Source organism: Antechinus flavipes, chromosome 3 (genome assembly GCF_016432865.1).
Source record: "Antechinus flavipes isolate AdamAnt ecotype Samford, QLD, Australia chromosome 3, AdamAnt_v2, whole genome shotgun sequence".
In the NCBI taxonomy this organism is placed as follows: Eukaryota; Metazoa; Chordata; class Mammalia; order Dasyuromorphia; family Dasyuridae; genus Antechinus; species Antechinus flavipes.
The window spans coordinates 574919640-574934150 of NC_067400.1; the positions used below are offsets into that span (position 1 = coordinate 574919640).

Here is a 14511-nt window from a genome sequence, read left to right on the forward strand (position 1 = left end):
TTAAAGTACAGCTACTGGAAACCCAAAGTCAATATGTTCAATATTTCACCACAATCCTAAAGATTCCATCTTCTAGGATTATTGTACTATTCTAAACAGTGACTGTTTGGTGGTGAAATTTTCTTCTTCAGGCTTATGATCAGGAAATGGAACCTCTTATCTGGTCAACAGGAACCTTTGAAGAGAAGTAGTGATCACTAGTTTTCAGTTTTGAGAAGCATATAAGATAGACAGTTTAGAGATTTAGCTTTTGCTGAGGATCCTAATACAAAGTGAAAGATGCTTCATGCAAACTTCAACAATAGGAAGCAACACCCAAAAAGAGAAACTGAAGATCTGATCCCAGATAGTTACAAAAAGAAAATTCTAAAAGTATTTTCTCTTTATTTCCTTAAAAAAAGAGATACTTTCCACTAAAATAATTTCTTGTCCAATTTGGCTAAGATCATGCCTTGTACACCTTCATAAATAATGGAAAAGACCATGACGAAAAGAATTAATCATCCTTAATTAGGGAAGTGTTATTTGATATTTTAGGCCAAACAGCTTTTTTGTTATTTCCCCTACACACACATACACACACACACACACACACACACACACGCAATGTTTAAGTTATAAATAGATTTATCCAGTGACATACATACACAGATCTATTCTCTGATACCAGCTTTTGTCATTCAAGTTTTTCCTCTTCTCTGCAAGTTTAGTGGGAAAATCTAAGTTGAAAAAATGGCAGGTTGCAGAAAATACTCTAGAATCACTTCTATATATCTCAAGAAACAACAACATAATGCAGATGGACGCTCTGACTTTTTTGTTTGTTTGTTTTAGGCAACAAATATCTCAAAGACAAAAAAGTAAAGCCTTTAAGTATAGAAATCTCTATGCATGAACTCAAATTTGGAAAACCAATGTTTGAAACTATCTTAACCAAATCATATAGATAAGTACATTTGGCACCCCACCCCCAAAAGCAAGCAGCATGCAATTTGTTCTAAAGTTAAAATAACTGGTGAAGCACCAGAATTATCATCTGAACATAGATTGCACTTATATTTACATTCAGAGAAACAACATAAATCAACGTGCAAACACAAGACAAAACTCATCACAATAATACTTCCTTTCATATTACCATCATTAAAAATACTTTGTGGATTTATACACAGATTTTCAAGAACACATTTGAAATTCATCAGGAAAATTAAATCTATAAATATAGATTTTTTAAGCTTATTGTCATGGGTATTGCTTCTAGTAACATCATTATTTCTTAAGTCATAAAGAGAAGTTCAACAGTTTATTCATTCCAAGAAGTGAAACACCCTCAATAATATTTATGAACAGAACTTAACTAGGGCAGGGTCTCATAGTAATAGTGGATTTCAGTACCATACCATTTTATGGAGGATAGGAGAAGAGGACTCTGGAAAATAAAGCCCTGGCTAGAGGTTAAAGGGCAGTGGCAGTTTGCTTTTTTCCCCCCTCCATTTTTAAACCATTAATCTCCTGTTAACTAAGAAACCGTTCAGTTCTCTTTGGCATGCTGGGCAGCTGGAGTAGTCTGTCCCTGACCATCTCTGAAATATTCAAAAGAAGGCCACAGATGTCAAAGCCTTTTTATTTTTATATTTTACAAAAAGGCTTTATATACTGGTTTGTTTGATTTCCCCCAGAAAAGGAGTGGTTATGGATCAGACTCCATTGTTCATTTTATATATATATATATATTTTAAGGCTTCTGAATAAACAGAAAGTCAGATTTTTTTTCTTCTGAAACCACAGAGCTCATGTCACATGAATAACTGTTGAAAAACAAATGAGAACCCCATCAAATATTTCCATAGAGTACTTACTTTGCTCTGTGTGCAGTCTTAGAGGGGGACAACATAGTAAGAGTAACCAGGACAAACATGCAGGCATAAGAATTATAACTCTTGGAAAAAGCACTGACCTGCCATATGCTTTTAATCTGATTTGTCTATGGATCGCAAAGGCTTGTTTAACTTCAGTGCAGAAAAGCTGGCCTGGTAATCCATTGCCACTCCTTTGTACCCTAAGACATATACTGTACTAAGAGGAACACATTTCACAAACAGAAGAATAGTGGCAAGAACCCTATGGCTGAGCTCCTGAGAAAGGAGAACATTATACAGGAAAAAAATGCAGGAGAGAGAAGCCAAAGACAAGAGTTCAAAGTTGTGGTCTTGAAACTTCAGGTGAGCACCCTGTTTTCAGGTCACAGAAAGACCAACCACCAAACAGCCAATGCAAGAACCACGAGAAAAGACATCATGAAAGGAATACGAGGAGATGGAAAAATACTAGAGTACAGGTGGCACTTTTTGAGGGACTTGTGTTCCTCGGGGATTGGAATGGAAACCTTGGTCAGAGTTTCTTCTTTTTCTTGCTGGGGCAAGGCTCTCTCAGTGGATCTCTTTTGCCTTTTTATTTTGTCTTCATCCTGTACTAACAGAGCACGTTCTTGTGTCTGCTTTCGTGGTAGAAGATCAAGAAAGACAGAGAAAGATGAACACAATGACAGATGGAAAATGCTCAAAAAATGGGACTTGGGGATGTGCAAAGTATTAACTCAGGCAGATATTTGGAACCTCTCCACCAATCTAGGAATTGACCCTAATGAAACCACTCATGAGGGAAGTGCTCAAGCATCACTCATGAGTGCTCTGTGTGAGCTTCAGAGCAGTCCTCTTCAGAAAATCCACCCAAGAGTCTGGGTCATTTCTGTTTTATGGACAGTGGACCAAACCAGCAATGAAGCATTTTTCTCACCATCAGAGAAGGTTATTTGTGTCACAAATAAAAATAACAGAATAGAAAAGGTTATCTTGGCATCTTCCCAAGAATGTATAGGTCAAGCCTAAAAAACTGTAACTTCTTTCACTATCATAATTACTTTTGTGCCAAGAAACAATCATCTTAATCTTATAAATTTTAAAGGTTCTACAAAACAAAAAAATGAAAACTTTATCTTATGCCTCCAAATTTGACTATGGACAGTACAGAAATAACATTCAGGCTACTGCAAATCTCACACACATATTCATACAACACCAACACAGACACAACTTTTCAGTAAACTACTTTTCAGATTGGAAACTATTTGGCAGTAACTTCTCTCTTTTCATGTATGTCTTTTTCTTTTCAATTTTAGGAGCTTTCTTCTTTTTTTAAAATAAATTTTATGATTTTACAAATCAAACATCAATGATGTGAAGCACTACATTGTTTAAACTTTCAAGGGAACCTGGTTGTTCAGATGAAAACTCTTTTTCCCTCTCTGTGTGCCTTCTGGGCATGTCAAGTGTTATCTAGGACAGAAAAAATTTAGCCCTAAGTTCTCTTAGTTGAGCCAGCCTCCTTTGGTCACTTTGGAAATTTGTCATTGGTTCTTTGCACACCCCTAAGTGATGTGTATTAGGGAGAAAGTAGCTGGGGGACTGATCAGCAAAAATGGAAAGAAAAAAAAAAAGGAAAGGAAAGAAAGGATGCAAAATTAATGTGAATTTTAAAAGAAAAGAAAACCAAAAGGGAGAGAAAGACAACATAAAAAGAATAGGGTACAATTAAATTGGGTTTCTTCTCTCCAAATACATAGTAACATCCTCATGCATCTTTCCAATCAGCCATGCACGGAGGTAAGCAAACCAAAAGCTGTCAAAGGTGCTCTCTGAGCAGATGGTCAGGAGTTTCGCTAGGAGGCTGAAGGATGGGAGTCTGCTGGTGGAGCCCAAAGAAAAATATTACTCAGCAGCTGCTGCGTGATCTGGGGCAGGGGATTCTTTGTTTAGTGCCATGACAAGAGCAAATCCTGCTTCAGCAGCACAAGTTCTAAGAGCAGCTTTACCTCAGGCCCACCAACCTTTCTCTCCGAAGGAAGGACAGAGGTTTTCTTCACCTGGGCATACACAAAGCATGAAAAAGTCAGTTGCCTTGCAATGCACCAAAAAGAGGGAAGAAGATTCCTCAGAAATTGGAACCATCATCCCAGGAGGTAAAGGAAATGAGAGAAAATAACTGCCAGAATGGGAAATAATTTCCTGTTTAAAAAAACTGTGGGATTTAAATTAAAGATGCGCTGATGCACCTGAGCACATAGGACAAAGTTTCAGAACTGCACTGCACCTACTTCAAGCCCCCCAACTCCAAAGTGTCACTTCTTCCTAAGGCTTTGAGTCTTCTCTGCAACATATGGGACTCAACACACTTTAAAACAAAGTTGTGTTTCCTTGCACTTATAAAAAGCTAACAGTAAAAAGAACAGTTCCCTGCTGAGCTTTGGGGCTGTCTACTCTTAGTGTGGATTTTAGTCTATTCTCTTTATTCTCTCTATATCTTCAGTATATCTTCACTACCAAATATTCAAGGGCCCCTAAGGGTGTGCCAACCTAGCTAAAAAATTTTCTTAATGCTCCCCCAAAATGCAATTTTGTTCTTCAAATTAGCTCTAGACAACTTCTAGAGGGAAATAAAATGTGTTGCACTTTGTAAATGGGTCCTGACATATTTACCTAACACTCAGAAAATAAAGTTCTAGATTTCTGGAGGAGAGGAACAGAGGTGGAGGGCTGATAATTAGGTATTTCTAAAGTATGGACAGGAAGTAACAGCAACAACCCTTATGGATGTTGAGTTTGCCATATAATGAACTTGAATGAGGATTGGATTAGTCCATACAAATGCTGGTTGTATCTTTCCAGCAAAAGTAGAGCTGGGGAAGGAAAGGGAGAAGAGCATATGTCTAAGGATTTCTAGGAGAAAAGAGAGAAAAGATTGCAGTGGGTGGGAGAAGAAGAATGAATGACTGGCAGTAGTTGCCTGCTACGCCCAGGAGCTCTGTACAGAGAGGCCTTTTATCCTGGTAGAGATAGTTAAAACAGATAAAGAATGTCAAAACTTATAAGGACCCAAAGAGATTGTATAATCCAACTTGTTTTAGAGGACTGTTTGCCTAACTTCACCATAGAATTTTGTCAAGAAGTAGCTTTAGACCAGAAATAGCTTTTGTAGGCTACTATTTATTTTAGTTTTATAGACTGTTACATTTAGACCCTTGCTCCTATGTTCTGATTATCTTTTAAAAGTTAGTCTTTAAATAGTTAAATCACCACTCTTAATTAGGAGTACTACTATCCCTTGGGAGAAAGGAAAAAGATATGGTTTTAAAAATATTAAATGTTGGTGAGCTGAATTACAATTTTTCCTTCTGCATCATTATGACTCATATAAATGCTAAATTTGTAGAAAATGTAGATTTTTAAATAAGTCTCTGGGTCAGTAACTTTCATTGCTCAAGGTAACCTTCTTAAGATTCTTATCATATGGAGCTATTTAACTGCATATATGACTTCTAAATTAAGTAATGACACTAGTAGGAAAATTAAGGACAATCCCTGCAGAATCTCTCTAATCTCCTGGGGGGGAGGGGAGAGAGAAGGGGGTAATTTGAACAACTACAAAGATTTAAGATTCTTCCCTACAAAAAAATTAATTCTAAACTGTTGATAGCATTTTCTAAAAATGAACTGCAGCAATTTGGATTTGATATTCAGCAATCTTTGAAGAATAAGGCCTCAGTTTATTAACAAAATTATAGGCATTAGTCCCCAAAGTTAACAGATTTCTCAGAAGTGCAAAACATGGCTAAAAATATCACCTTCCTCAATCCTTTTCAATTCTGAACCTGTTACTATCAGCATTATGTACAAGGTACAATGCCTTGTATATACTAGATACTTAATAGATGTTTGTTATTTTAGTGACTTTCTCTTCTTTCCTTTAGGATGGTTTAAATCTAACCATTTTGCTGACTGATACTGCATTCACTAATTCAGTTAAGAGTATACTGGTAGAAAGATTTCTCAGTGTCCAGTCAATTGTTAGCCTGGCACTGTTTCTTAGAGTCCATCTGAGTGGCCTATAAAATTTAAAAGTGTTCACCAGAAATACCTCGAAGCTCTAACAATATCATGGGACATAAAGAATATTTTATCTACACTTTCTTTTCAGTTGAGAATACAGAAAAATTTCATTTTTTCTCATGTCCTGACATCTTATTCCCCAGTACTCACTCCTTCTCCTGAGGGAATCTGCCCATTGAGGTTCAGGGTCCGGAAAGGGGAGTGAGTGGACAGGCGCTTGTCCCACTCGCTGGGCCGAGGCTCTGGGACAGATTCCATGAAGCTCTTCTTGAGCTCACTAATGCTGGCATGATGCTTCCTGATCTCCTCCTGGGTCTTGCCTAAATCCTGTAAGTGAGAAAACAAGAGTGAAACAATAAACATTTGAGGATAAAACCAGACCAAAAATAACCCATCAGAGGCAGTGGGCCCTGGCAGAAAACACGCCACATCCAGGAGATAGGTTGCCAAATCCATAGTTGCGCTAAAACTGAAAATATACCACTGGGGTATGTCGCCTTGTTTTCTTTTCTTTTCTTTTTAAAAACAAGGCGCTTTTCTTAGAAGCAGATAAGCATCATGACCAGAGGGCATCTTTGAACAATTTGATTTGATCAAAGATGTTGTCTCATTAATCTGGCAGCATTGGACTAGGACAATCTCTAAGGTCCCCTCCAGTGCTAAGTTCTAAGACTTGTCAAACACTCATAAAGAGTTCTTTTATTTATTTCACATCTCTCCTTTCTCCTATGATGTCCTGATATTGGAGAGACGATAAACCCAGCTCTCCATCACCCAATCCAATTAATGCGGATGATTTCTCAATTTAATCACCCTCATTCTGGGTTAGGTGACACTGAACTGGTATAAGCTCAGGCAGGATGGAGATGATGATAAAAGGAAAGTAGAGATTGTGGCAGGTTGCTATGACAAAGAATCAGGGTTCCAACACTAAAAGTGATAGCCATTTTTATCAGGAAGGTTGGCAACCTTGGGCTATCTCAGGATTTATAGATATTTCCATAGATCCCCAACAGCAGCTATAGTAATACAAGGTATGCCTTTGGCCACTAATTTTAAAAAATTATTTTTATTTTACAGACAGGTTGGATCCCATCTTTTCTGATATGATATAAAGTTCACCATAGTAATCCTTAAAGATGACCTTCATTCTAGACTCCTGCTAACCTTTGAAATTAGTCACAATCGCTACTGGATATAACACCTCATTTCTTTGGGTTCTGATTCACATGATACTGAAAAATTCTCTACCAATTTCTTCTTCCATTCTCTATTGATTTTTTCTTCACTTCCAGGTACAATTCAAGGTAATGAACTAAATTAAAATTTTCTGTGGATACAGCTGTGGCCAATAAAAGTTTATCTAAGATTTTGTGTGTCTCCCCAACAGTTTAAGGGTAAGGGGGACAAAGTTCATATGACAAAGTTTCATATGGAGATATGAAAGCTCCATAATCAGAAGCAGGGAACAGAAACCAGAGGGAATATCCTCAAGAAAGATATGCAAGATCTAATAGTTATTCATAAGAAGAATGAAGCTTATTTTGTTATTTTTATCATTTTATCCCAAGCAAAAACCACAATGCTCTGCATATAGTAGGTATTTAAACTAAATTGAAAGTAAGAAAATTGTATAACGAGCATTGGTGGAGGCAGGGATACACTAAGATACAGGAACTAAGAAGAGGCAAGAAAAATGGCTTTAAAAAGCATTCAGTTCTCCAAAGAAGGTCCTTAAAGAAAATACCTAGTAGCTACTTCTTGAAGAGAAGAATTTTGATGTTCCCTTTCTTTCCTTTTTCTGAAAAGAACTCAAAAGCCATGCTTGGGTTCAAAATATCTGGGAGGATCTATATATTTAATAGTTGCTAAAAATCCCAGGAATTTATTTCTTATCAGCATAGCTATGTACTCAGGAGGTGAATGTTAACTCCACCTCCAGGTTTAATGAACATGTTTCATTTGTTCCTTTGGCTTTGAAATGACTTTCATTTGGCTCCTTAGAAAAAAGTCTCTTTTTACAAGAGAAATGAAATTCATTTAAAACAAAATTTGTATGAAGCTCTTTTTAAAGGCTTTTGTTTTTAAAAATATATGTTTTCAAGAGCAACACTAAAAGAAATTAGCATTGGGATAGGGGAAAAAATCAGTAGAAAAACCCTAATTTTGATTCTGGATCTATAGTTTGCTTACTAAACTCAATTGCTATTCAATCCATTTATCCACTTACTTACATTAGGCTGAACTATGAATTATTGCTTTACAGTCAAAGAAAAGGCTGACCCAGGAGAGGAGATCCTGTGCCTCTTTCCTCAGAGTACTTCCTGAATGCTGGGATGAAATGTGGGTATTTCTCATGCATACATTGAAGAATGATCATTGGAATTTTTGTCTCAGTAAAGAGCAAATGAGATATATATTTACTAACTAAGGAAAAGCATAAATAAGCTGGAGCCCAGTAAGAATGTAGCATCTGATGACCTGGTTTTTGTTTAGAAATTAAAAGCATGAAGAAGAGGAAGAATAAAGGTGAAAAACAACTTTTTAAAATCAAAAGTATTTAAGTGGTAAGCAAAAAAAAAAAAAAATCCAGCAAAAGAAAAGCCCCCATCAAACTAGGATAGTACATAGAAGCTCTTTAATGATTAAAAATGTTGACTGCTATATCCATCCTGCCAAGCTTTCAACATATTTTGGGTCCTGAGATGATGAGGGCTTTCAATGGCAGCAAAATGGAAAGATATGAGATTTGGAGCTGGAGGCTTTGAGCTTGAATTCTGGCTACTTTACCACTCATATAATATTGGGCAATCAATAACCTTCCAAGCCCTCAATCTCTTAAGTTCCTTCCAAATCTAACTCTATGCTATGAAGCTAGGGGATTCTTAGTAGGTTAGGTAATTCCCTGGGAAATTTGGGGATGAAGGGAGAAGGAATATGGTACAGATTTAGTAAGAATGAAGAAATTTTGGAGGCAACCATTTCAAAGATATTTACTGTGTGCACTTATTTTGGAAGATGAGGGCAGAAGAGACAGAAGGATTTAAAAGTGAACTTGAATGCAGGAATAAAAATAGCAAATGGGACCAATACCTTGCTCAGTGACAGATAACTTGCAAGATATTTCTATGAAAGAGGGAAAACTTTCTCCTTAGAGGAAGCAGTGAGGTATAATCAGCTAAATTTCCTGAACAATCCAAAGGTTATTAAATTTTACTGATGAACCCAATCTCATAATTTCAGCAGTAATTAAACCAAAAAGCTTTATTAAATAGAAATGTTTTCAAAAGATGGTTAGTAATTTCTATTTTAAAACACACACAATTGTTTAGGAATCCCCTCTCATGACTATTAATGAAATGCTAGGAGGAAAAAATAAAAGCACATCACACACAGGAACACTGTCAATCTTGGAAGCCACAACACTCTATGAAACACGGGGTAAATATATGATTGGTACTGTAGGTTCTTGCTGGAGGAGGGATGAAAGAAAATAGTTTAGCAAATGCAATTTTGTTATCATCAGCCGCTGGAGCCTGAGCCAACTAGCCCATTCCTACACATATACATATAGGTTGGGTTGAACCTAGTGAATCTGCTAAAGTTTGAAATAATCCATGTGAAATGTTGAGTCATCCAATTGTATAAATTTGTATACATAAACATATACTTTAACATATTTAACATGTATGGGACTACCTGCCATCTAGGGGAGGGGATGGAGGAAAGGAGGAGAAAAGTTGGAAAAGAAGTGTTTGCAAGGGTCAATACTGAAAAATTACCCATGCTATATGTTTTGTCAATAAAAACCTAAAATTAAAAAAAAAAAAAAGAAATGTTGAGTCATCCCTGGTCCATAGGACTTTCATTTTATTTTATCTGGAAGGGACTGCTTGTCTGGGTATCTCCTAAACCTGTCTATGAGATTTCTCTTTGGAGGGTACTGTCAACAAAAGTGAAAATAAAAGAGTATGAATTAAAATTCTTAACAGTTTCTGAGAGTTAAATGGAGTAAGATCTCGAGCATGAAGCCTATCCTTCTAGATATTAAAAATGCACACAGAGCTGGCAAAGGGGAAGAGAATAATTTAACAAACTGAGATTGATGGTTACTATCTGGATGCAAGTAGCTTTTTCGCAATTCAGATGAAGAAACAACCAAGCAAGGCTAAATGAATTGACAGAAGCCATATATTAAGCCACTGGCAGATTTAAGAAAGAATTCTCATTCCCTCCAACAGCTCACAATTTGCCTTGATCATAGAACAGTGCTATATGAAGACTAGTATTTAATCTATGTTTTTGGAATGACTGATTCATTAATCTACACTCTCCCAAAATGGAAGAAAGGCAGTGATTTCACTTGATCAGACCTTTCCCAGTTCTCTGCTAAATGCACTTATCCCTTTGCATGTCTGATATAAATAATTATGATTTAGATAAATGTTTTATTCATTGTCTGCAAGTGTTTAGTATTCTGATCAACACTGTTTCAGATCATAAGCTCTCAAGGTATAAGAACTTTGTCTAATTTGCTCCACACAACACAGTATCATGCTAGTAAAATTTCTCTGTTTCTTTAATCATAGGGTCAGGATATTTTAGGTTAGGAAAGAACATGTCAGATTATCTCATTTTTTCCTTCAGTCAGAATTATGACAGTACAGGAAGCAGATTAGCTCAATATAAGAAATTCTTTAAAATTAAGGATATCTAACAATGGAATGGGTTGCCTAAGTAAGTAATGAAAATTCTCTATCATTGGAGATTTTAATGATCTAAAAGGTCAATGATCACATGTCAGGTACATCAAAGAAAGGATTCATATTTCAGGTAGGGGTTGAGGTCTATTTCTACTTGGCTTTATGGAAAATCCTAAAAAAAATAAAATAAAATCACCTCAAATTATCATTGATTCAGTTAAAAACTTCCAACAAAGAAACAGAATAAAGAAACTGATGCAGTGATCTATTCCAATGTTTAAAGAACCTTACGTGGGAAAATTCTTAACGTTTAAGCTAAACCCTTAATACTAAAATCAAACCTACTTCTTTTTGCTCTGTGTTTAGGTGATCATATGGTCATTAGCATCTATTTAAGAGGCATTCAAAAGCCTGAGGATAGTTAAAGTACCTTTCTAGAGAGTGAATAATAGAAGCTCTTTTAAAGTCTTGTTCAGGGATCTTAATAGCTGACTTTTGCCAGTTCTAGAATTCTTTGCTCAAATTTAAGCCTTGTTAAAAAATCTAGAATAGGATATAGTAGGTTAAGAGGGGGACTCTGATAACTACTAGGAATAATGAGATAGTTATCGTATCATTCCTATGTTATTCTCTACATTGTAACCTGATTTGCTTTTTCTTATTGTGTGTCTTTTTTTTTTTATTTTAAAGATGGCAACAGGTTAAGTATAATAGAAAGAATTTCTGTCTTGAAAGTCACAGGTCATGCAGTTTCCTAATGGATAAATGGGGACAACAGTATTTGTGCAATCTGCCTTACAAAAGCTATTATAAAAAAAAAATGGGGTCAAAAATTAAATAAATATGGGTTCTTAGTCTTCCTTCTTTTGGTTTCCAACACTATAAATTCAGTAAGCTCATCAGAACTCTGATCTTATATTTAAACGTATTTAATATATTTCCAATTTGCCCATCTTACCATTCCTCTGTCTCTTCCACATTGTCTCAGGTCAGCGGGGGAAAATAATACAACTTTTATTTGGGATCTATGCTCATCTTTGGAAAAATTCAGGAGACTTTGAGCGGTGATGTGAACTTACTGAGAATAAGCAAATGGTTAACCAATCCCCCATTTGAAATGGAGTAGTCCCAATCATATATTTTTCTGATAAATATGACAGATGAAAACTAAAAAGGCAGGAGAGATGGTTGCAAATATTCATGTTTTATCAACATGCAAAAGCATTTTTAAATCTAAAATTTTCTCATGCAAGTGCATGCAAAACCAAATGCAGCATAGGAGGAAGAAAAAGAGGCCAGCAAAGAATGCAGAAGGTTCCAGGCAACCAACTGAAATTAGCTTCAAGTTCATACAAACCTCCAACATTAAATTGCTATGTCTGATATAAATGTTTTCACCATCTAGTCTCTTTGTTTTTTTCTGTGAAAATGAAAGGGGGAAAAAAACAGAAAAGCACAAAAAATTAAAATGTTGTTCTTGCGGGAAAAATTGCAAATTGGCAAATCAAAAAATGTTTAAAATCAAATGTCTGGGACCAGCATATGGCACAACATGGAATGGTCATGGAACCACAAGGACAAATGGAGAAACAATTACCACTAAAAAAAAAAAAAAAAAAAAAAGGATGAATTTGTTTATGATTAATGGAAGAATGTGGTGATTTCATTTAAACAGACAGTGCTCCTTGTTTTATTGGCTTCTTTGACATCAAATTCCATGCTTCCCCACTCATATCTGAAGGTACACAGATCTTTCAAATAAGAAAAAAAATGCAAGTCATTTAAAAAGCTTTGAAGCTTATGGATATCTTAGAAAGATGCTCATTTCTTTTTCAATATCAGGTTGCAAAGTTTGATGACAAAACTACATGACAAACACCACTAATAGTAGAAGATAGGTATATAAGTTTACCTATGTCATATAATATTTCCCTGGAATAAAAATATTAATTACCTCACTTATATAAGCAAAGAGAGGATAGGTAAACAAAGCCAGTTTCTAGCAATGCTACTACTTCTGTAGTGATTTTGACAAATTTGAATATAATGCTGTCAATAATAACAAATAGGCATTTGCATCATTTTACCAAGTCATACCCCCTGGCTGATACATTTCATGAAAAAGTGAATAAAGGATTGTTTTTCCTTTGATCTCCTCTGCTGATCATTCCCATCATGTGAGAGCATGATTCATTACAAAAGTGAGTTATAGACAACCCTCAAATAACCAACAAGAAGCCAATGAAAAGAATGGGTCACCATCTCTTTAATGCACTGGAAGTGAGCATGGACAAAGTGACAATGTTGCTCTGTGAAATTGAAAAGAGTCTAACCTTCCTCATTCTTATCAGATCTTCTGTTTTTTCTGCAGGTTGCTGTTTTGCAGTAATTTAAAAAAAAAAAGAAAAAATAATAAAAAGTTGGCTCATTGAAATTTGCTAGGAACTTCATTTTACAACCTTTAAAAAAAAGAAGAAAGATGGAAGAAAAAAACAGGGGCAGAAAAAATTAAAAGGAGCATGAGCGACTGTCGGCACAAACCTGGATTTGGTCACCATTTATGGTGGGTGGTGTGACCTCGATGTGGGTTTTTTCCACCTACATTTAAGAAATAAAGTGGCAAAAACATTTCAGGTTAGTGGGTTTTTCAGGGATAGTTTTGCTCCAACATATAAGTTGAACATTTTAGCTGGCTGTAAAACACAATCTAATATATAATCATCATGCAGTCTTGAGGAAGGTATTACAGGAAAGGGGTTCACTCACTTCCAATAGAAATCTATTAGTTTAATTTCCCACCTTTGAAGTCAAAAGAGTCATTTAGAATATAGTATTAGGAAAGAAGATTTCAGGTAGTTATTCCATTTAGCTTAAGCTTATTTAAGTATGTTTCTTTAAAGGAAAAAATGACCCAGAGAATTACCAAAAATCAAAACCTTAATCAAATTGTCATTGTATCTATATAGTTGACTTTATATTTCTTTTGGTGATCTGAAAGCACTTAAGAAAATATCTTTAAAAATCAATTCATAGGTTTAAAAAAAATTGAGGCATGGTATATATTTCAGAGACAATTCACATTTGAATTTAACACACATATAACATGCAATATAATTTATAACCAAAAAGGGAAGCTAATTATATATTGAATCATAAAATTCATTGTTCTGAAATGGATCTATAATTATATCTAACATTGATTTAATAATAAGCACACAGAACCCAAAATAAGATTGATGAGAATAAATATTGTAAGCATTTTGAAATCCTGATCACTAGGTCACTAAAATTGGGATATTTAATGAAAGAAGTATAATCCATAGGCTCACTGATATAAGAACTGAAAAGGATCCTCTATGTCATCTAGTTCTATTCTCTTACATTACAGATGAAAAAGTTGAGACCTGCAGAGTTGAGATGCATTAGATTAATTCTGGTTGTTATTAGACAATAATAATCTACATGACCTTGGACAATATTACCTCTCTAGACCTCTTTCCTCATTTTGTTGAGGGGAGGGCTGGACCAGATGATCTCAAAAGTCAGTGGCAGCTTTAAATCTATGATCTCATAAAAACCAGCCTATGTAAGAAAAATGCTTTGTTAACCACAGTGGGTTATTAGACATGTAATTGTCTTTATTATTATCATTATTGCTGTTATTGTTAGCTATTCATTTTCAGTGTCTAAATTATTTATGCATATTTGAATAATCATGGCTTTTGCCTTGAGATCTCCAGTTAAGTATAGAATAAAAGTGAGAAATCTTTATTTTCAAGTAAGGTTCAAGTGTTAGCAATCAATGAGATGGATTGGGAGAATGGTCACTTGTTTATCAAGTTCTGCCTGCCTATGCATCGTTA

At 35.3% G+C, this 14511-nt stretch overlaps 1 protein-coding gene across 19 annotated transcripts in view; it reads right to left on the reverse strand.

The window, feature by feature from the left end:
* The window catches only part of EPB41 (erythrocyte membrane protein band 4.1), a 210157-nt gene that overhangs the window by 35333 nt on the left and 160313 nt on the right, over positions 1-14511 (reverse strand). For 8 of the 19 annotated variants that reach the window (XM_051988017.1, XM_051988006.1, XM_051988019.1 and 5 more), the window contains exons 13-16: positions 13190-13246; positions 12982-13023; positions 12006-12068; positions 6096-6272 (exon numbers count right to left, since the gene is read on the reverse strand). In XM_051988017.1, coding sequence (XP_051843977.1) covers positions 6096-6272; positions 12006-12068; positions 12982-13023; positions 13190-13246 — 339 coding nt within the window. The remainder of the gene's footprint in view (positions 1-6095; positions 6273-12005; positions 12069-12981; positions 13024-13189; positions 13247-14511) is intronic. The other 11 variants (XM_051988012.1, XM_051988010.1, XM_051988024.1 and 8 more) reach the window with 4 other exon arrangements.